The 22839-nt window shown below is 54.1% G+C and overlaps 2 protein-coding genes across 2 annotated transcripts in view; both read right to left on the reverse strand.

The window, feature by feature from the left end:
- The window catches only part of RSU1 (Ras suppressor protein 1), a 133342-nt gene extending 121800 nt beyond the window's left edge, over positions 1 to 11542 (reverse strand). Inside the window, exons 1-3 of the mRNA XM_056114599.1 lie at positions 11402 to 11542; positions 11075 to 11189; positions 981 to 1031 (exon numbers count right to left, since the gene is read on the reverse strand). Of these exons, the coding sequence (XP_055970574.1) occupies positions 981 to 1031; positions 11075 to 11183 (160 nt within the window). The 5' untranslated portion in view covers positions 11184 to 11189; positions 11402 to 11542. The remainder of the gene's footprint in view (positions 1 to 980; positions 1032 to 11074; positions 11190 to 11401) is intronic.
- Positions 11543 to 17788: 6246 nt separating this feature from the next.
- CUBN (cubilin) overlaps positions 17789 to 22839 on the reverse strand; it is a 277528-nt gene continuing 272477 nt past the window's right edge. The window contains exons 64-67 of the mRNA XM_056114630.1: positions 22597 to 22778; positions 20983 to 21148; positions 19269 to 19504; positions 17789 to 17896 (exon numbers count right to left, since the gene is read on the reverse strand). Coding sequence (XP_055970605.1) covers positions 17789 to 17896; positions 19269 to 19504; positions 20983 to 21148; positions 22597 to 22778 — 692 coding nt within the window. The remainder of the gene's footprint in view (positions 17897 to 19268; positions 19505 to 20982; positions 21149 to 22596; positions 22779 to 22839) is intronic.

Genomic DNA, 22839 nt, shown 5'->3' on the forward strand with positions numbered 1-22839 from the left:
AGGTTTCTCTGCTTAAAGCGGAAAAGCATGCGCTGGGTGTGGAGCAGCTCCCCAGCATCTCTCCGCGGCCCAGGGCAGGGCTGGGTGGGTCTAGAAATGCAGCATCATCTCACTGACCTGCCCCGCAGGGGAAACAGCCCCTTCTCCGGGGCTCAACCCACCTGGAGCAGCGGATGGGGCCAAGGGTCTCTGGGGACCAGCCCCACCTACGGGCCCCACATGGGCCCTGGAACACTGCAGGCTGGGATATGACATCCAGGTGGCCTGAGGAGTTCAGACAACAGATGCTCCGTCTGCCTGTGGCCAGGACTGCGGGCACCTGGGCCAGCTGGGGGTGGTGGGGAGGGCATGCCTATGGGGCGCTCCAGGCTGGCTGAATCGTTCTCCCATCTTCCACAAAATTGGGCTGTGGTATGGCTGGGGGGTAAGAGGCACATCCCGACCCTGGTTCCAACCCAGGCACCACGTCAGCCCCTCCACAACACTTCTAGCTGTGGGCCTGGACCCCCCCCCAACCTCCACCCACCCTCAGCACCCCTGGGAATCTCCGCTGGCCCCTAGCTCGGCAGTGCCCAGAGAGCATCAGATCTCAGGTCCCTGCATCCAAGCCCTGCCGAGATCGGATAATGGAACTCCTGAGCACTTGAGCGCTAACAACCTCCCCCCCATCGCCAAGAAAAAGAACCCACAAGAGAGTATACAGCACAGAGCTGAGAGAGCCAACGGAACAAGAGTGTGCGTGGACGGGCTTGTGGAATAAAACCAAACCACACCGTCAGTGTTTCCCTCCTTGCAGACACTCCCTTCATAAAAATCCGCCTCTCGGAGGGTCCCTCCCTCGTCACGCCACCAGGTGCAGAGGCAGCTTCCCCAGGCCACCGTGTGTCATTCACACCTCGAGAAGAAACAGAATCACTGGGGGTGTCCCGGTCTGGCTCAGAAGACGGAAACGGGGAGAACCCGTGACCGCGGAAACTCACTTGTCAGCTTGTTGTGGCTGAGGACCAGCTGCGTGATGTGCGCCAAGGAGACTGGAAGAGAAAGAGAGGAGAGAGAGGTCAGTTCACCATCCCTGCCCGATGACCAAATGCGCCCACGAGCAGGGAAAATGCTCAGTTACTCCCCATGTCACAGGGATTGAGGGGTGGGGGGTGGGTGGGGGGAGGTCAGAAGCAGGAAGACACGGAGAACTGTCTGAGAGGAGCACTGTCTGGGGATGCGAAGCCAGAGAGCACGGTGAGCTGGAGCTGGGGCGCTGGCCAGTGGCAGGGGTGGGCAGGGCTCTACGGAGCGGAAGCCCACCTTCCAGGACAAGGCGGCATGTACTGCACCCAAGGCCAGGATCACCCCAGAAACTCTCATACAACCCCCACACACACCACTGGTACAACCCCTCACCCACTGGCTCGACATTCATAATGGGAACACAGATATTGGCGTGGAGGATGGCATGAGCAAGGCAAGATCGGCTTGCAAAGAACACAGATTCACGCATTCGTTCCCTCCTCCGTCCCTCTCACAGCTGAGAGAAGAGCCTGTCTTCCCCGCCGGCTCTGAAGTGTTGCCCTGTGGGTGCTGTATCTACTCACGGGGGCTCCCAAGAGATGCCCCGGGACCTTGGCCGCCATCCTTGGCCAGCCTGTCTAGATAGACAGAAGGACCAGAAGACTGACGAGTTCTGTAAGAATATGACAGCAACGGACTTTCCCTTAAATCTGAGCGTCTCGATGTGGAGCCCCAAGCAGCTAAGAAGAATGACTTTACGGGGATAGTCCTCAAGGGGCATTTTTCAGGGTCCCCTCCCCCAAGTCACATAAAAGTACAATGTGCTGCTGAGAACTTTAGCCCTGCTTGGGGCCATTCGCCAGGACACTGCTGGCCAGGCGCCCCATCTGTACCAGAGGCTCCCCACACACACGGTCTCCAAAATCAGAACACAGGAAGGCAGAAGGGGCCCATCAGTACCAGCGCGTCTGCCCCATGTCCCAGCCCGTTGGACCCTGTTCTGAATCCACACGCTGTAGGTCTTGCTAAGGCCCAGTGCACGTGGTCAGTGGCCAATGGGTGGTGTCCCGTCCTCCACGCATTCCTACTTGATTGCAGAGGGGACCGATGGGTCGTGTCCCCATCCCTCTGTCCCCCCACTCAGGACTTGGCCTGGATCCCTGAGGTCTGCAGCCCCACCCCTGGTGTCAGCTGGCCCTTTTGCTTCCCAAGTGCTCCCTCCGCCATGTTGCTTTTGCACCGTGGGACTTTCTGCGATCCGAGATACAGAGAGAGACATCCATCTAAGGTGGAGAGGCGAAATGCAAGGTGACTTCAGGGTCGAGCCAGCCTGCCCGGAAGCCCCCAGGAAGGCTCTTGGCCAAGCCACTTTCAGTACGAGCATCCTTTGAGGTCACGTGTGTGGGATGCATTAGGGAAAGCTCAACTCTTCGCCCACAGGTAACTGCTTCTCCACTGTGCCCGTTTTGGCCTAGGAATGGTTCCACGGAAGGCAGGCTCTGCTTCCGGAGAGCAGAGGGGCACAAGATCCTGTCTGCCACCACACTTCAAATTCACCCTAGTCTAACAGGGCAAGTCTGACCCTCAGTGGGATAAGCAGCAATGCCTGAGACTGTGTCTACTCGAATCACCCAGGGAGCCAAAAACCTAACCTTTCGTAGGTGGTCTGTGTTATTCTCCTTCTATAGGGTAGCACAGGCCTAAAACAGCAGCAACGGCTGTGGGGAAGTGGGGCAGATGCTGGGATGGATGCTGGGGATGCATGCTCTGATGGATGTTGGGGCGGATGCTGGGGATGGATGCTGAGGACAGATGCTGAGGACGGATGTTGGGGACGGATGCTCTGATGGATGCTGAGGACGGATGCTGAAGAAAGGAGCCGTGGGGGGAATTTCTTCCAAGGCTAATAATGATGACGCAAGGGTTGGAAGACTTTAAATAAAAACTACAGAACATCTCAGACATTTAAATGGGCAGGTTATGATTTTAGTGTCCCAAGAATAAGGCATGCCTCTCTCTCTAAAATGTAGTCACAGTTAAAAAAAAAACAATAATAATCAATGAACTGCCTTCCTACCCAAACACACAAAAGATTTACAGGTGTTGGACAGCTCATGTCATGTGACAGCCAAGCCCAAACAGGAGGGGCGACCCAGAATGGGAGGTTCTTGTTCACCTCTAAGTGGGAAGCCCAGACAGTTTCAAAAGGAATTGCAGAGCTCAGACATCCCAATATGGGGTGTTGACCTCATTGTCCAATGTGGCTGCCTGAACCTGGCCATCACATCTGCCTTCCCCTCAGGGAGTCTGGGAAGGCTTCCTCCTTTTGGAAAGTTGCACATGACACTTCCTGGTATGGGAAATTAGCCTGAAGTCTGCAGTAGGCTGATGCCAAGCCGCAAGGCAAGCCTGGAGAGGGTACCCTGTCGTTCCAAATGGCTCTGTACCAGCTGGAAATCTGGGGGGGGGGGGGGGGCTTTCTCACTGAGAAGACAGGACCAGCAGAAGTCAGTATGCAAACCTCTCCTCGCACAGAAGCAGACCAGGCTGAGAGCCATGGAAAGCAAGGCTGACTACCAAAGAAAACCAATCATCCAATAGATACCTACATATATGTAACAGGAGCGATAGCACAGCAGGTAGGGCATTTGCCTTGCAAGCGGCCAACATGGTCAACCCGAGTTCGATTCCTCCGCCCCTCTCGGAGAGCCTGGCCAGCTACCAAGAGTATCTCGCCCACACGGCAAAGCCTGGCAAGCTACCCGTGATGTATTCAATATGCCAAACACAGTAACAATTGTCACAATGGAGACGTTACTGGGCCCGCTCGAGCAAATCAATGAACAATGGGAGGACAGTGACAGTGACATAATATATACATACATAAGATATATAAACATAATATATACATTTTATATATCATATGCCATATTATAATATATAACATAATGTTATATATAACTATAAATGTAATATATATCTACGTATTCCTTTCCAGAAAAATATCCCAACCTAGCAATTTGGAGCTGGCTTCTCTCCCGGTGAAAGATTTACGGGAAGGGGCCCTTTCCCCTCCTCTCACTGTGCCCCAGAATCCAGCAGCAAACAGAAGAGAAAGTGTGAGCGTTCTCTTGTTGTTGTTGTTGTTGTTGTTATTTTTGAATAGAAACGGGAAGTTCAGTGGTGGCTTCTCCTGACCCCACCTGTCAGAGGCACATTTCCTCCCAAGGGTTGTCAGAGGTCTCAGCTAAAGTGGGTAAGACGGAGACAAAGGGCAGAAAAGAGGATCCACAAAAGCCCTTTCAGGGAGACACGTGGGCAACAAAGGCCTGGGGTCTGGGCCTGCAGGGAGGCTGGTTCTCTGGTCCTGAGGCCCAAGCAGGGGCTGTGGTGAGTCCTCCCGGCCTCCCCTCCCTTCCTCGGGCAACTGTGTGTCTGGATGGAGGGTCATGTTGTGCAAAAGGCTCGGGAAAATAGGATTTGCTCGAGCATGAAAGCGAAGGCCAGCGGCGCCCCCCACCCACCCGCCTGGCTCCTGGTCACACACGGCAAGATGGTCCAGCCGCACGCAAAACACACCCGGAGCATCCAACCGGCCTCCCAGGGCCACCAACAAGCTGTCACCGGTTCCTAAGGCAACAGGCATGGGAGTCTGGCCACCTGTCAAGCCGGGTCCATGTCGTAAAAGCGGAGACTGAAACCCTGTCAGTTATGGGAGCTTTGGTAAGGGACACGCTGCCTCCAGGAAGGCCTCAGGGTGGTGCCCCAGGATGGAGATGCTGGCATTGGGGGTCGGGGGAAAAGAGGGGCACAGTGAGGAGGTCTAAGGTGCTTCTGTCTTCCAGCCAAGGTGGTGGAATCTACAGAAACCACCCTTGAGGAGGAAGTGGCTGGTGTGAGATTTCACAGGACCAATGGTCCAGGCCTCAGTGGGGAGCTCCCTGGCCAAGCTCCTGGCAGGACAGAGCAGTGTGCCCCTAACTCTCCTTGATGCAGGGGCATCCTGTGTGACAAGCCCTCCCGTCTCACGGACATGATTAAAACGTCTGCCCCGTCGCACAGGTTGGAATCGTGTCCCCCAGAGACCCAGGTCTTCAATGTGCACCTGATGATGCCTTGCAGGGGAGATGGGAGCGAGATGTCTGCAGCCCAGAGAGGATGCCAAGAACCAATTCAGGCTCACGTCTGGCGTCCTCGGGGCGCTCCTCCTGAGTTTCATTCATTATTTAAAACTGCCCAAAGCACCCAGCAATACGACTTCTGGGAATATACACTGAGAGTGCAGAAAAGCACAGTAGAGATGACATCTGCACCTGTATGTTCATTGCAGCACTGTTCGCAAAAGAATCTGGAAACGACCTGAGTGCCTGAGAACAGACGACTGGTTAAAGAAACTTTGGTATAGCTACACCATGGAATACTACACAGTGGTTAGGAATGCCACCACTATGGGCTGGGGGAGAAGGCAGCTGGAATAGAGAAGGGATCACTAAGTCAATGATGGTTGGAGGAATCGTTCGGGACGGGAGATGTGTGCTGAAAGTAGGTAAAGGACCAAACGTGATGGCCTCTCAGTATCTGTATGCAAACCATAATGCCCAAAAGTAGACGGGACTGGAGCAATAGCACAGCGGATAGGGCGTTTGCCTTACACGCAGCCGACCCGGGTTCTATTCCCAGCACCCCATATGGTCCCTGAGCACCACCAGGAGTGATTCCTGAGTGCAGAGCCAGGAGTAACCCCTGTGCATCGCCGGGTGTGACCCCCCCCCAAAAAAAAAGTAGAGAGAGAGTATGAGGGAAATTGTCTGCCATAAAGGCAGGCATGGGGAGGGGTGGTGGGGGGGTGGGGGGGGCGGATACTGGGGACACTGGTGGTGGAGAAAGCGCACTGGTGGAAGGATGGGTGTTCGATCATTGTATGACTGAAACTCAAACATGAAAGTTTTGTTACTGTATCTCACAGAATTCAATTAAAAAAACAAAACAAAAAACCTTCTCAGAGCAGTGCCCGATATGGAACTTTGCCTTTACTGTCCAACTGCTGTGGTAAGCCAGGGGCGAATCTTCACGAGAGCTCTTGAAGCTGGTGACTGGGCCCCCCTCCCTGGGGGGAGGGGGGTACAGGGAGGGAGGCATCAAGGCAGCGGGGATGGGGGACTGGCGCAGCATGTGGTCCGCAGAGATGCCCAGCAAACCCGGGGCTCAACTCTGACCCCTGCTGGCCAGGCACTGGATCTCCATGAACTGTTCTAGAGTCCTGGATGTATGTTTGGGCTTTGAAAGAGAAAAACAAATAAACAGCCAACCCACAGGAATGTGTCACTCCAGCAACAAAAGCCTTCTGAAGAGGCAAGGAACTGTTGCCTTGTGTCTGCCCTGGCTCCTCTGCCCAGCTGGCCATTCCTGGACCCATTTACCGGACACTCGGGACGAGCTAAAGGACCTGGCGCTCAAACACGCTCGGGGTCAGCTCTAGCCACTGGGGGGCACAGCCAGGAGCAGGAGCAGCCGCGTCCCGGGGTCCCAGTCTCTTCGGAAGAAGCATGGCTGGGGAGCTGAGTGTTTTCTGAGCCTCACATGCGTGAATCTACCATGGGGTCATTTAAAGGGTCGACCGGGGGGGGGGGGGGGAAGCAGACTGATAGCACGGCAGGGAAGGTGCTGGCCTTGTACACAGTCAAGTGAGCGTGTGCGATCCCTGGCCTCCCATACGGTCCCCTGAGCACCTCCAGGAGTGATCCCTGAGTGCAGAGCCAGGAGTAAGCCCTGAGCATCACCAGGTATGACCCAAATCCAAACATGACAGTCGACAGGGAGGCGGCCCCCGACTCCGAGGGGAGCCCCCACCCCTAACACAAACACACCCAGGAAGAAGCTGCGCGTGAGAGCCTGTGAGACCATGGCTACCCGTCCTTCCCCACAGAGCCAGAGCCCCTGTGACAGCCCAGCCGCCGCCTCCTACCTCTCGTCCCATCCCAGCCCCGACTCAGTCCTGTGCTGAGGGTGAGGCTCCCCCTCAGAGCTGCCATATGGGCCCTTGGGGAGACCCTGGGAGAAGGAACACGTGAAGTCCCAGCTAGGAAGGAGGCAGGAGGGGCATGCAGGTGGCAGGGCCACCCCTGCGGGGTCACACGGACCCAGGCACTCTGAGGGACAGGGTGGGAATGAGCTTCCTGTCCACCCCAGGGCCTGGCAGGAGGCTGCAGCAAGCCTGGGCTCTCACCACCCCCAGCTCTGCCTATGGTCCCCAGCTGTCCCCCACCCTCCTCGGGCCTGTCCCCCTGAGCTCTGTGCCAGGCTCTTTATACAGTGCTCCGAGCACCAAATGCAACTCACTCTCACTGGACCCACATTACAGAGGAGAAGGCCGAAGCCCAGAGAGGGTGAGCAGTTTGCCTGGGCTTACCCAGCGCGTCGCCAAACACCATAGCCTGGGCTGAGCTACACACCAGGCCCACCCACTACTGACCACCATGAGCGCCCTCCCCCAACCCCCAGGAACTCTCTGGAGGGAGCATTTTCAGCTCTTCCCTTCTGAAATCAACAGCTGGCGCGCCAAGTGTTCTAGCATGTTCCAGGTGGTGGGGCACCATCCCTCCCTCTGACAGGCGGGGTGCAGTCTCTGAAAAGAGGGCCCACCTGGGTTCCCCGGATCCCTTCTTCAGGAAACGATCCCCCTGTGCAGTGTCAGGTGCAGAGATGGGACACAGGTTCCCGGGGCCCAGGAGAGGCACCGAAATGAGGCTGCAAGAAGAGGTGAAGGCCTCGCCCCCGTCACGCCATGCTGGGGTCACCCGCCACCCCAGCCCCGAGCTGAGTCCCTTCTCTTCCCTGATGCATCTCTGCTGTCCCACTCTCCTATGTCCACATAGAACCGTTCATCTCTTTGGAAAAGCATCTCCCCTCTGGGAGGGGAGGGAAAGTGTGAAGGTATGGGGCTTTCCACTTCCCTGAGTTTCCCCTGGGTAACCGCCAAACTCGGGGGTTCAGAAAGAGAGAAAGGACAAAAAAAGGTGAGGGTGCTCCAGAGCCAATATCCAGTCTGTTTCTGAACACAGCAGACACCCCAAACTCAGAGACAATCAAAGTGAATCAAGACACCAGTTCAAGTGTCCCAGGGTCCCAGACGGGCCACGCTGCCTGCAGAGCTGCCGACGCCACTGCCGGGCTCAGGGCCCAGGGCTATGCTTAGCTGCACGGCCAAATCCACTGGCCTTCGGAGAAGCCCCTCGGCTGCAGCAGCTGGAATGACCTGGAACCTCCCGCCCAGGTCCCTCTCCCCTGGGGAACGGAAGGAAGAAACTTGAGGCACCAAGGACCCTCCCTGGGCGCCTGCCTGCGACACTCCTGGCTGACGTCCCCTGCTGAGCCCACAATGCAAGGTGGCAGCTGGGACCTCCCATTTTCCGACCTGGGGGCTGGTTTCCACCCTTCCTGACCTAGTTACCTTTAAGAACAAAAAACCAGAAATTTTTATTTTTCCTTTTCCCTTTTCCTCTATTTTTTTAATTGAATCACTGTGGGATAGACCCTTACAAAGCTGCTCATGATTGGGTTTCGGTCATACACGTCCCAACGCCCGTCCCTCCAACAGTGCACATTTCCCAGCACCAGTGTCCCCAGGTTCCCTCCCATCACCCCCCAGCCTCCACCACCTGCCTGCCTCTATAGCAGGAACTTCTCTCTGTCTCTGTCTCTCTCTTCTCTCTCTCCTTTTGGGCATTGTTACTGAAAGTTTATCCCACATATGCCTTTACCTACTTTTAGCCATCAGTTCCTGTCCAGCATGATCATTGTCAGCTACTATAGTCACCCTGGTCCCTTCTCTACCTCACCTACCCTCCGTTCCACACACTTACGGCAGATTCCAGCCACTGGCCAGTCCTCCTAGCCCCTGTTCTCCCTGGCCGTGGATTCTAGTTTCTGACTCTCTGTTCTTTATATCCCACACATGGGTGCAGTCATTCTCTACCCGTCCCTCTCACACCGGGTTCGGGGACTCCACCTGGCCCAGGGCTTGGCGGCTACTCTTGGCGGTGCCAGGGATGGAGCTTGGGGTCACCATGGGAAAGTTTGCACCCGGTCCTTTGAGCCTCCCCCCAGCCCCAGAAATCCTAACACTCCAGGTAGCACCCCACATGGAGTATTTCAGGGAGGGAGAATTCCCCCAATGAGGAAGAAGCTTGTGCAGGTACCCTGAGCCCAGGAACGAGAGCTGGGGCCTCGGTAGACAGTGGCCAGCCCGCAGAGGGGGCAGTCTGCACTATGAGGAAGATTCCAGAGCTGCCCAGGCCCTCGGGGACACACCGGAACCAGCTCCAGCAGGAAGCAAGTGGCCATCTCTGTGGCTCCAGGAACTGGCCCGCTGCAGAGAGATAGCAAAGCCATTCCAGCTTATAAATATGATGCGGCATCCGCATGGGTGGGGACCCTGGGCGCCTGCAGACAGCCTCCTCGATTCAGGCCTCCAGACACACCCCACCCCACCCCCACATGGCCAGCAGGCACCCGTGGGCCGTCCCGGGCCTGTTCTGCCCACTCGGACAGAAACAACGTGGCTGTCCTCCCAGAAACTGTCACCCCCAAGGTATGACATCCCAAGGTCAGGTGGGAAGGCAGGGCGCTTCCTAGAGGACGTGCGCAGCCTCCCCCTGCCCTAAGGCAGCAGCCTGCCCGTGCTCCCCCAACCCAGACCCTGCTGGCTCCCTGGGAAAGATGAGGCTCCCCCACACTCAACAGCTTTTCGGGGGGCCCAGACATTGCTCTCAAAGCCGGCAACTGTGGGGCATAAGGGACGCCCAAGTAGTGTTGAGGTGACCCAAGCAAGGGTCACTTTCTAGTGATGCTCGAGGACTTGGACAGATGGTTCAATGGTCGGAGTGTCAGGTCACACCCTGCAATGTTGGGGGTGTCCTGAGGGTACAAATGGCAGCCAGGGGTGCCAGGGATTGAGTAGTGGTCCTGTGTCAGCGGGTGCCCTGCTTAATCCACCCACACTCTCCCCTCCAACCCCCACCTCTCCCCACTAGCCCCATAATTCACCCTCCACCCACCCCCAAACTCTCCCCTCCACCCCCTTTGCACCTCAGTGTGAGGCCCCAGGCTTGATCCCCAGTACCATACCTCCTCCCCACGCATGCACACACACACACGTGCACGCGCGCGCACCCACGAGGCATGGTCCTAGGGTCCCCAGCACCACTGAGCCTCCACCAAACCTCACCACTACACGCCCCAGCACCAAACCATCAGTGTACGCAACCTGGGTGAGCCTCACCAGGGGCAGTGGCCCTTGCCCCCACACCCACAGGCACGGGGAGGCCAACAAAAAAGTCAATTAAAAATGGGACATTTTATCTGGATTCTTGGCTGCTCTCACAAATAAAGCCTGATACATGAGGCTGGAGTGTGTGTGTGTGTGTGTGTGTGTGTGTGTGTGTGTGTGTGTGTGTGTTCGGGGGAGGGGATCTGAAATCAGGTCCCGCCATAGAGAAAATGACTGTGGGTGAACAGTCCTCACCTGGCCCCTGAACCTGCAGCCTGGGGTTAAAGGAGTGAGCCTGGTGTGAGCAAACAGGGCTAAACTTCCCGACAGTGAAACTGGCAGCAAGCCGGAAAGTTACCGACCCTTCACAGCAACCGTGTGGAAGCAAAGGTGGAAACCAAAACCGTGACACGGGCAATGATGAACACCCGTCTCCCAGGACCTGGACTCTGACACGTGCCGAGATGCCAACGGCGGGGTGAGGGGAGAAAGCAAGTGTGCACTCCAAGACACTTTCCAACTACTGTGAGAAATTCCCCACTGCCTCACCCCGACCTGGGCATGCACAACCGCCCCTCAATGACCCCGCAGGTGCCCATGCGTCTCCTCCCACCTCCCGGGTCCCTGTCCCAAGCCAGAGCAAAGAAACCCCGCTGCAAACTCCGCACGCCGGAGCTCGGGGTGCAGTTTGCAAAGCGTCCCGCGGACTCACTCCAGCACCTGACAGTGCCCGGCTCAGGGGCTCTTGCCAACCCTCCCCCATCCCCTCCCAGCGGGGCAGGCCCTGGCCGAAACACTTACACAGGCCGGGAACGTCCAGCATGTTGGAGATGCCGCGGTCACTCATGTCCACTTCCGGCTGGTTCTTCTCCCGGCTCTCCTCCACCAACTTTTTCAAAGACTTGGACATGATGACCTGTGGCCAACGAACCCAGCAGAGCACGTGGGCGACGGTGCGGAGGGACCAGGGGAGTGATGCACCCCCCCTCCCCACCCCCACCAGCACCTACCCCGGGATGGCACCGCCTGGGACTGTCCTGGCCAGTGGGCAGCAGCGGGCAGGGTCTGGGAAGGATCGAGAGCCTGGAGAGGGGCGGCACTCTCGTGCCAGGCCACGCAGACACTCACCTGGGATGGCAGCGCCCGGGCAATAGGCAGCAGCTGGACGCACTCGATCTACAGTGCACGGCCGGGGACCCGCACCCCGCCCGGGAACACGCCCTGGGCCAGCGATCGGCGCAGGCGCACTCGGCCCCGCGCGCAGCATCCCGCCCCGCCCAAGCCCGGCCCTTCCCAAATTAGGAGAAGCCTAGACTGGACGCGGCTCCGGGCGGAGTCCCGCCCGCAGCAGAATGTGTGCCCCGCGGCCGACCAATCACAGCCTCCAGAGGCCTTTTACACTCCGCCCCGCTTTCCACGGTTGGTCCGGCCCACCCGTTCGAGATTCTGATTGGACTGCAGTTGGCTCGTGCGCAGTCGCTCCGGCGCAGGCTCAATTCGCAAGTAGAAGCACGGAGCTGTATGGGCGGAAGACTGGCAAAGGGATGCCCCTCTGTTTTGTTTTTCAGTCAGCTATTGCTTACCCGCAGTCCCTCTCCCCGCTGTTGTATATACGCCTCGAAGTCAGCAACTTCGTCGTAGATCCCCGATGCCCACCCGGAATCATGGAACCCTGCCTGGGTCATTTTTATGTAGACCCCGATAAAGACATATAAATTGATATGCCCACACTTCTCTTTTCTTATACAGCACCCTCACCCCACCCCCGCCCCGCCAAATGTTATTACGCCTTATTTTTCAGTAGTACGTTATTGGATGACATTTCCTTAACGCGATTTTTAATATTTACACATTTCTAAATGTTCCTCTTTTTCTTCTTGTAGCTCTTGTACCACATCGATGAGATCTTGCTGTTTTACATTCTGTCCATTGTGTGGAATTCAGCGAATCTTAAACACTTCAGAACCTGCTAACTGCCTGATCCAACTTAAACTCATAGTTTCTGTCGCTCCAATAGAGAGAGTAAGAGAACTTGTGTGTGTTTTGCTGGAGTGGCTCTGAAGGAACCCTCTTAAAAGGTGTGGGTTTTGTTTGTTTTAAAACCTATTTTTTTGTGAGTAGTTGCAAGTTTTAAAGTGTCTTCATTTTGCCCAGACCTTAATTTGTCTAGCATGCAATTCTAGGCTCAAACTTAGCTATTCAGGGCATAATTCCACTGACTTGTGCTTCCCATGCTGATACACTGAAATGTGGTGGTGTAAAACTTTTGGAAGAACTGCTGTTTTCTCTTCCAATACATTTGTGATCACTATATCACTGTATCACTGTCATCCTGTTGTTCATCGATTTGCTTGAGTGGTTGCCAGTAGCGTCTCCATTCGTCCGAGCCCTGAGATTTTAGCAGCCTCTCCTTACTCGTCTTTCCCAACGCCATATTGGAGGCTGTTTCAGGGTAAGGGGAATGAGACTCGTTATTGTTACTGTTTTTGGCATATTGAATATTCCACAGTTAGCTTGCCAGGCTCTGCAATGCATTTGTGATATTTTTATTATTCCTCACTTTTTTTTTTCTTTTTGGGTCACACCCGGCGATGCTCAGGGCTTACTCCTGGCTCATGCACTCAGGAATCACTCCTGGCGGTGCTCAGGGTACCATATGGGATGCTGGGAATCGAACCTGGGTCGGCCATGTTGGCTGCGTGCAAGGCAAAACGCCCTACCCGCTGTGCTATCGCTCCAGACCCCTCACATTCTTAAATTGGCCATCTCTCTCTGGCTAAGTCTGTTTATGTTTTATTTCATGTGGTCCTTCTTTAAGTGAACACTCATTTCTTTCTTCTTCTCTGCAATTGTTTCATTTTTGTGAATTTTTTTCACAATTTTCTCTGATTTGTCCTTTTTTTCTGGATAAACCTTTACAGTAGTCTCCTGACCCAACTTTCTACAGTGATCTTTTTGGTTTTGTTTTGTTTTGTTTACTTTTCATGTATTTCATTGAAGAAATTCTTTTAGATTAATTTCAATTTTATCTTCCAGACCTTCTATTTTTTAAAAATGATGTTAGCTATAGATCTGAAGAGATGGCTCCAAGGGCTGAGTGGATGCTTTGCATGCAGGAGGCCTGAGGTTTGTATCTCCCGGGCTGTAGGAATGAACTAGCCAGCACAGAGCCCACTGGGTGTGGTCCCAGTGTGGTCCTAAAACAAACCAAAGAAAGTATTTTAGCTATTACAAAAATTACCTTTCGGTCCCATTCTTGTTTCATAGCTCCCTGCTCTTGCTTCACAAATGCAGGTTCTCGACATATCTGTGCAGATAAGCACTGGTTTCATTTCTCTTTGTATGCCATTAAGTGGTCTCAAGTCCCTTTTCTTTTTCTTTTTGGCTTTTGGGGTCATACCCAGCAATGCTCAGGGGTTACTCCTGGGTCTGCACTCAGAATATTCCTGGTGGTGCTCAGGGGACCATATGGGATACAGGGGATCAAATCCATGTCAGCCATGTGCAAGGCAAACACCCTCCCCACTGTACTATCGCTCCAGGCCCTCAAGTTTCTTTTCTATGTGTCTCTCTACTTAAGTCCCAGCCATGCTGCTGTCATTCTTTCTGTTGGTGAGATGGAAGCCTGAAGGTCTGCATTGAGTTTCCAGCAAAGCAGTGTTTTCTGCCCTCTTTAGGACTTAATGCGGGCACTCTTGTCTTGTGAAGACAGGAATGCCTGAAAGGCCAGCGTGGTCACAGAAAAGACACAGCTGTCCAGCCAGCACCCTGAGGACCAGGAGAAGTCTTCTGTGGCCAGGGATGCTAGACTTAACCATCCAGAAGAAGGGACACTTGGGCAGGAGTGGCAGTACAGCAGGGAGGATGCTGGCTTTGCTGGTGACCAACCCAGGTTCAATTCCTGACCCCTCAGGCACGCCACACGGGCACCTGAGCCCACCAGTACTGATCCCTGAGCACAGAACCAGGAGGAATCCCTGAGCACTGCTTGGGTGTGGTCCCAAACCAAGACAACAAGGAGGAAAATATTTTTTTTTTAAAAAAAGAGGAAGATGCACTGGCACTATTCTCCGTGAGGTCCAGTGGATAGAAGGCAGGAGGGAAGCAGGATCAGAGGGTGGGAGAAACCCCCTGGCTCCCCCAATTCCTCAACTCTCAGGCTCTCGGGGGGTGGCGGGAGGAGGGCAGAGACTGGTTGACACCGGCCATGCTGGGGGGGCGCCATGCAGCCCCCCCCCCTCCTTCAAACATTTTCCCTTGGTTGTCCAGACCCTGGCGTGGCTGGAGGGAAGTGTTCGTGCCTCCTGGGTCCACTTCTTTGCTGGGGAGGTGTCCCAGCTCCTGTTCCCATCTGGAAGGGGGGAAGCTTACTACATGACCTTGAGCCTTTTCTGGTTCAGCCTCTGCTCAGCTCTGGAGAGCAGACATTTCCTTTACTTTCACAGGCATTTTTCTCCCATCTTTTACATTTATTTTTATTGAATCACCGTGATATAGTTACAAAGCTTTCATGATTGAGCTTCAGTTATACATTGATCAAACACCCATCCCTCCACCAGTGTACATTTCCCACCACCAATATCCTCAGTATCTCTCTCACCATCCCCACCCCACCCCACCCCCTGCCTCTGTGGCAGGCACTTTCCTCCTTATTCTCTCTCTCTCTCTCTCTCTCTCTCTCTCTCTCTCTCTCTCTCTCTCTCTCTCTCTCTCTCTCTCTCTCTCTCCCCCTTTGGGCATTATGGTTTGCAATACAGATACTGGGAGGCTATCATGTTTGGTCCTTTGTCAACTTTCAGCACACATCTTCCATCCTGAACGATCCCTCCAACCATCATTGACTTAGTGATCCCTTCTCTATCCCAGCTGCCTTCTCCCCCAGCTTGTGAGGCAGGCTTCAAACCATTTCATGGACATTTATTCCTTCAGACCGGGCCAAACAGCACTTTCTGTTTTCTCCCAAAGAAGGCCTCCCCACGTCACCACCCCTCACTCCCATCCCTGTCACACTGCAATTTGTTGTGATTTCATGTGCGGTCTAAAAGCAACACTCAGTGGCGCTCAATATGTTGACAACCTGCGCGATGGTACCAATGCATGCCAGTTGCTGGCTGACTTGGCCAAGTCCCTCATCGCAAACCCTCGTTGGCGGTGATGCAGCTGGGACATGGTGACCGGGTGCCAGTGTCAATGAGTGGAGAAGGAGCTGGACGAGGAGGTGGGAGGTCAGCTCCCTGGAGGAGGGACGTGATCACCTTCGCCCTGTCTCGTGTGACAGCTAGTCATAGCACTTCTGAGTGAGTCGCATGAATAGCAGAGTTGGAGAAAATGAGGGGATCCCTGGGAAACGGAACCCCCATTCTTCCCTGCAGATTACTCACAGAGGCTCCAAAGACACATAGGCATGCTTCCTTTTTCTTTAACGATTTTTTAAAATTAAATCACTGTGAGATGGACCCTTACAAAGCTCAGTCATACAGTGTTTCAGTCATACAGTTTCAGTTATACAGTGTTCAGTCATACAGCGTTCCAACGCCCATCCCTCCACCAGTGTACATTTTCCTGCACCAGTGTTCCCAGGTTCCCCCCACCCCTCCTACCCCACTCCCAGTCTGCCTCTATCGCAGGTGCTTTTGTTCTCTCTGTGTCTCTCTCTGTCTCCCCCCACCCCATTTTGGACATTGTGGTTTGCAGTACTGATACTGAAACTTTGTCATGTATATCCCTTCACCTACCTTTAACACTCAGTTCTTGTCCAGTGTGATCATTCCCAACTGTTATTATCATAACAGATCCCTTCTCTATCTTACCTACCTTCTGCTCCACACACATTTGTGGCTGATTCCAACCGGTGACCCCTCCTCCTAGCCCCTGTTATCCCTGGCCTTGGTCTTCTATATATTTCGTAATATGCTACAAATAAATGTATTCTATATCTGCCCCTCTCCTTCTGACTCATTTCACTCATCATATTTTCCATGTCCATCCATGTATAGGCAAATTTCATGCCTTATTTTTTCCTAAAGTGCTTCCTTTAAGCATGCCTGTCCCTGGACATCCAGCCTTGAGCATCTTGCTGAGTGTTGCTCTGTCACTGCCATTCAAGTTTTCAGTGTTTGATCCACAGCATGGTACCTTAGCATACCATGTCTACACTAGATCATCCCTTCTTGCTGGGCAGCTGTGCAAGGGATCTGCTTCTAGATAAAATCCCTAGGGTAGTACAGATGTTGTTGTCAACTTTCTCCATACCTGGGATCTCTGTGATTTGGTTTCAGATAAAAGAGTGAGTTTTTTAAGGGAGCTCTAGTCCTCTGGCAGACTTCATCTTCGGAATTTTAGGGCATTATTCCAACTCTTCAGCCCCTGGGGGTTCCACAGCTCTATTCTTCACCTTCACGGATCTTTCCTGCAGAGGGTCATCCATAAAGCAGTTCGCCCTGTCAAAGGGGCTGAGCGAAAGGCAGCAGGGATGGTTCAGGTGAGAATTATTTATTCATGGCTCTGTGTTTTGAGAAGAAGGAAGCTCTCTGGCATTTGTGCAGTAGAGTAAGATGAAGGGAGAGTTCCTGCATGCTTCATCATTCATTCGGTTGGATCTTAATGAGACTCTGTATTTCACAGCAACTCTCTTGCTTGATGAGAGGCAACAGAAAACCTTCTAAAGGGCTGGCTGGACGATCACCACCCTCACACACTGAGTTGTTGAGCTAAATCAGTGATGGTACACAGGGAAACTGAGGCATAGAACAATTCAGAATGGTCTTAACTAACCAGAAGAGCTACTATTCAAATGCAGGCAGCAGAGTCCTGGAGTGTCTGCTCTGACGGGTTCATCTGATCTGTCAAACCATGAACATTCAACGTATGACTATGTCTGTGTGCCATACAAAAGACTGAGTTTTAATGGCCCCAGAAGAAATACAAAGGTGGGGCATTTGTCTTGCATGTGTTGGCCCAAGTTCAATCCCCAGCACCCCATAGGGCCCCCTAAGCCTTCCAGGAGCAATCCCTGAGCACAGAGCTGGGAGTGGAACCTGAGCGCTGCTGGTGTACCCTAGCCCCTAAATAAAAAAAAGAACACAGCTCTGTTGGCTACATCCAATCACATTTATTACCCTTCGCTGACCTTGACAGCGAAGAATCACCATAAGGTTTAAAACGTAAGATGCCCAGCACATAATCATTGCAGAATCATCCACTGTGATCATTTACAATCTGGGAGGAATTTGGGGACACGGGAAGTCAAAGCATTAGAAGTCACCAAGCAAGAGAGTTGCTGTGAAATACACAGTCTCTGGATCCATCACAGAACTCTGGCCTCTGCTTCCAGACTTTGTCCAACTCTAAATTCTGCACAATCTCTGCGAGAAACAAAAAGTTCTCCTATTCCCCCAGACACAGGCTGTTTAGGGTCTGCGTGGCAGGGTGCTGAGGTCTGCCCCACTGTCCTCTGCTTGGCAGCCAACTCAGGGCTGGATGAACGTGGAGGGCATCCAACTCATGACGGGGGGCTCAGCTGTTCCAGGTGAGTTGGAGGGCAGAGGGGCGCAGTGCAGACTCGGCGTGGAAGCGGATGAAGACCCGGTTTGAGGAGGCCACAAATGGTGCTATGTCAGTGTCCTGCGGGAAAACCAGAAGTCACTGCGCTAGCTGTCGACAAGTTTGTACCTTTGCCTAGAGAGCCCAGCCTCGTAGGTCAGCCTTGTGCTGGCCACAGGAGAATCTCAATGGCTTTAGAGGTGTTACAGTGAACCCGCGGGTATTTCTAGAAGTTACCAGGCTGGGGTGGTGGATACGCTACAAAGGAACATGATGGGGCCTGAATGGTGCATGGTGAATAAAGGGACTCCTTGGGGTCTAGGACGTCTCTTAAGGTCTGATGAGAGCTAGACATGTCCCATGCACCAGAGGCACTTTTCAAAGATGAACTGTATGGGATAGGAATTCTACTTCAATAAAACTACCCATAATCATTTTTTAATCCCCTAGAGGAAGGGAGCACCTTCTTACAGTTGTAAACGAAGCAACCAGGAGAGTAAAGTCTGCGACTTGCCCCTAGGATATTAGCATTTCCTTACAGGTGTGTGTGTGGGGGGGTGTTATATTCATATTCTGTCTGTAGAACTGTGTGTGTGGTGGGGAAATAAGTCTATTTCCTCTCATTTCCTCATCATCCACTTAACAAATACTTAACAAGAGCCTGCCAGGTTGCAGCTATTTTACAACAGGAATCTGAAAAAAAAAAAAAAAGCCAGGGATCCAGAACCACGCCCCCAACACCCCCACTCACCCCCCCCCCACCTCTTATCTTATGCAATTTCTGCTCAACTAGGAGATGGTGGCCAAGTCTGTGCCAAACCCTGAGGCAAGTAGGCAGTGGGTGGATCTGGTCTGCATCAGGGTCAGCCCTGTGCAAATACCACTTCCCCAAAATGAACGGGCGGGCAGCAGATCCAACTGCCTCTACTCCACCTCTGAATTCTAACTCGTTTAAGGAAGATTGATTCCATCAGAACTTTACAAAAACAAGCTACTCTCCCCATCTAGTATGAATCTTTTTGTGATTCACCCAAAAAAATCACTGGGATGAAACATGTCCCCCAAGAATTCGCACCGTTTCCCCAAGGAAAGTCGGCATTAGGTGCCAACAATATTCTAATTGCTTCTTCATGCAGAAATTATCAAGAGTCTCCAACCTGGGCGCTTCATTACAGTCCCACAAGACACTTTGAAAAGCAAAGAAAAAAAAAAGCATGTCCCTCGCCCATCCCACCACCACCCCACCGACGTTCTCTCTGAAGTGGAATTAGAACTGGACTCTAAACCTAGACCATTACGGTTGCCACGGCGATTCTCGCGCGTTGGTCGCAGTTATGCGCGAGTTCCACTAGGTGGCGCCCGGCCCCCAGCAGCCGGGAGCGCGGGCGCACCTGTAAAGGTGCCCTGAAAGATGCTTTTACCCCGCAGCACCTGGACCTGGGGCGAGACTCACCGAGCCGCAATACGGCCCTGAGGATGGAGAACGCGCGTCCGGCCCGTCGTGGACGACCAGGTAGTTGCGGGCACAGTCTCCGGGGTCATCGATGCTCACGAAGTCGAAGTTGATGGTGACCGGCCGCCCCGCGGGGGCCAACACGGTCCACTCGCAGTGGGTGTGGTTGGGGTAGGAGCCCGGGTAGCCGGGGCTGGCCACCGAGCCGCTATCCCCGTACAGAATCCCGCCGCAGCCTGCGGGGGACAGAGGGCAGGGTCTGGGGTGCCCATGAGGCTAGCAGGACCCGTCAGCACCCACAGCACAGTTGGGAGCCTTGGGAGCCCCTGGCCTGCTCAGGGGCACCCTCTCCCCGCCCACTCCCACCAGCACCACCGCGGGGGAGGGGCTCTAAACCCAAAAGCAAACCAGAACCCCCCAGCACTGGGCTTGGTGCACCTAGAAAAATAATGTTCCTGCCTGCTGCAGGCGGTCACTGCAGGGCTCGCTGGCATCTCTGGGCCAGTCCTTTCTCCGTCCTCCTTGGCATGCACTCAGCTCTTGGGGCTGTTGGAGTGTCCCCCTTCCCCCCGCCCCCTCGCATGTCCAAGGCATCCAGTGACTTTCTTTCAGTTACATGGTCACCCGCCAGGGGATGGATGAGGCAGAGGGCGCCCCCCGAACTGAAGGAGAAGAGGACAGGCTCCCCCCAGGTGTGAAGCCAATGGCAGGGCGGGGAGGACCCCTTCCCCCAGCAGGGATGCAGAGACAAGAGGGACCAGGGCTGTGGCTTCCTGGTAATTATTTAATTCTCAGAGAAGCACCAAATGTTAAAAGGAAAGAAAGGATAGAAAATAAAGGGAGAGGAAAGGGAACACGGAGGAAATGGGAGTGGAGGGGAGGGGAGAGGAGAAAAGGTGAGGGGAAGGGAGGGGAATATAGAGGAGGAGAGGGAAGAGGAGAGAAGGGGAGGACAGGGGAGGGGAGGGGAGAGGAAAGTGGAGGAAGGGGAGAGTAGGGGAAGGGAGGGGAGAGGAAGAGGAAGGTAGAAGAGGAGAGGGGAGGGGAGAGGAGAGGAAGGTAGGAGAGGAGAGAAGAGGGGAGGGGAGGGGAGAGGAGGGGGAGGACAGGGAAGGGGATAGAAGGGCGAGGACAGGGGAGGGGGGTGAGAGGGAGGTAGGGGAGGGGAGGGGAGGCAGGCGGGGAGAAAACCAAGGCTGGGGTGGCACAGGTGAACGCAGACTAGACGTGTGCTTTGCTCTGCTTGCACAGGGCCATGGTTTGGTCCCTGACATTGCATCATCCGTGAAGCCCCTCCGGGGTGGCCCTGGGGGTCCCCTGCCCCACAGGGTGCTCAGAACACCACATCATGAGGCCCTGGCCCTGAATGACCCAGCGCAGCTGACTGAATGCTACCAAATAGATTCCTTGGGCAAGCGCTTGGGAGGCCAAACAGGACAGGATCCTAGTTCATCAGGGCCACAGGACTATTTTCTCTCTGCCCCATGTGCATTTTCACCCAGGAACTCACTTTCCTCAGACCTAGAGCGGAGAGAAGCTGCACAGAGGGTTGCCTGGCTGCCTGTGCGTTCTCTGTTATGTCCCTATTTTGTAGCAGGAATGCAGCCCGTAGGCGGAGGCTGAGGCTGGGGGGGAGGGGGAGGTCCCTTTCTGTCCTGTAGCCCCAGTCTCTCCCGGTGGCCCTTCCCACCCTGCCCAGGTTTAGAAACCTTACCAGAGGGCGAGGAGGTCCAGGTGATCTCGTACCCGCGACCCGAGATCGCGCCGTCGCTCTGAAACCGCAGGAACAGTTCATGGTCTTGAGAGAAGATGGGGTTTGGCAAGAGGGTCCCACAGTAGGTGCCCAGTACCGGGCCGCTGCTGTCCCGTCCACTCCGCACCTTTGAGAAAGGAGCCGACAGTTAGTAGGGTCTGGGCTGCTGTTCCTTCCTCTGCTTCCTTGGTTTTGCTTTATTTATTTATTTATTTATTTTTTTAATTGAATCACGGTCACGGTCCTCCCGTTGTTCATCAATTTGATTGAGCGGGCCCAGTAACATCTCCATTGTGAGACTTGTTGTTACTGTGTTTGGCATATCACTGTGGGATAGACCCTTATAAAGGGTAATGTTCATGATTAGGTTTCAGTCACAGTGTTCCAACACCCATCCCTCCACCAGTGTATATTTCCCAGCTCCAGTGTCCCCAGGTTCCCTCCCCTCACCCCCCTACACCCTGCCTGCCTCTATAGCAGTCACTTTTCTTCTGTTCCCCCCCCCCCCCGCCTCCTTTTGGGCACTGTGGTTTGCAATATTGATAAGGTAAGGTTATCTAATATATCCCTTACCTACTTTTAACCCTCAGCTCTTGTCCAGCGGGATCATTCCCAGCGATTATTGTCATAGCTGTGTTTTCTCTATCTTTGCTACCCTCAGCCCCACACTCACTTGTGGTTGATTCCAACCTCTGACCAGTCTTCCTAACCCCTGTTTTCCCTGGCCATGGATATTCTTCTTCTCTTACATATTTTAATATACCACAAATGGATGCAGTCATTCTGTATCTCTCTCTTTCCTCTGGGGAACTTTCTCGCCTGTGTGTTTGGGGGCTCAGGGACCCGGGCCAACGGAAGCTGCTTCACTGTGGAGATGCACTCTCTGAAGGCCGAGGAGGAAGGGTACCCTGGGCAAGGGTCATGTGCCCGAGTGAGGGAAATCCTCCAGTTCTCGGGCCGCCGGGGAAGAGACGCTGGTCATTTTAGAGCAGCTGGTTTTGTATCTCTGCCCACACCTGTGTCTTACCCATGGCTGCCCTCAGTTCTTCTCATTAGAATCACACCAATAACCTCTTTCCAGAAGCTGGCCGGTGTCCCACCGATGTGGGTGTCCTTCCAACTGGACCATAGCTCTCTCCTGTCTGTCTGTCTGTCTGTCTGTCTGTCCCACAGACATGGAGCCCCCGGGAGACCTGGCATATGCTCCCTGCTGGCTTCCCCATGCTACAATCCCCGGGCTTAGTGTCTTTTTCTGTTTTTGGTTTTGTTTTGTTTTTTGGTTTTTGTTTGTTTTTTTTTTTTTTGCTTTTCAGGTCACACCCGGAGATGCACAGGGGTTACTCCTGGCTCTGCACTCAGGAATTACTCCTGGCAGTGCAGGGCTACCTATATGGGATGCTGGGAATCAAACCCAGGTCGGCCGCATGCAAGGCAAACGCCCTACCTGCTGTGTTATTGCTCCAACCCCAGCCCAGGCTAAGTGTTGAGGGAGCGAAGGGTCAGTGAGGGACCCAGCTGGGCTGTGAGCAGTTCCCGAGCAGGGGGCGGGGGTCATGGATGTCAGAGACATGTTACCTCCAGGAAGTCGTGTCGGCATTCCCTGGAGTCCTCGAGGCCGAACTCGTGAAAGAAGAGGGAGATGCTGTGGTTGGGTGGGGCCGAGAGAAGAATGGAGCACTGCAGGCCAGCACCGTAGGTCTCGGGCCAGCCGGGACTCCGCAGCTGGCCAAACGCCGCCTGGTACTCGCGATTGCAATCTTAGTGGGAAATAAAAGAGTCAGGATTCATGTTGGAAGCTCAGTCCCCCTGGGGGCTTGT

The sequence above is a fragment of the Sorex fumeus genome, unplaced genomic scaffold (genome assembly GCF_029834395.1).
Source record: "Sorex fumeus unplaced genomic scaffold, SorFum_2.1 ptg000026l, whole genome shotgun sequence".
In the NCBI taxonomy this organism is placed as follows: Eukaryota; Metazoa; Chordata; class Mammalia; order Eulipotyphla; family Soricidae; genus Sorex; species Sorex fumeus.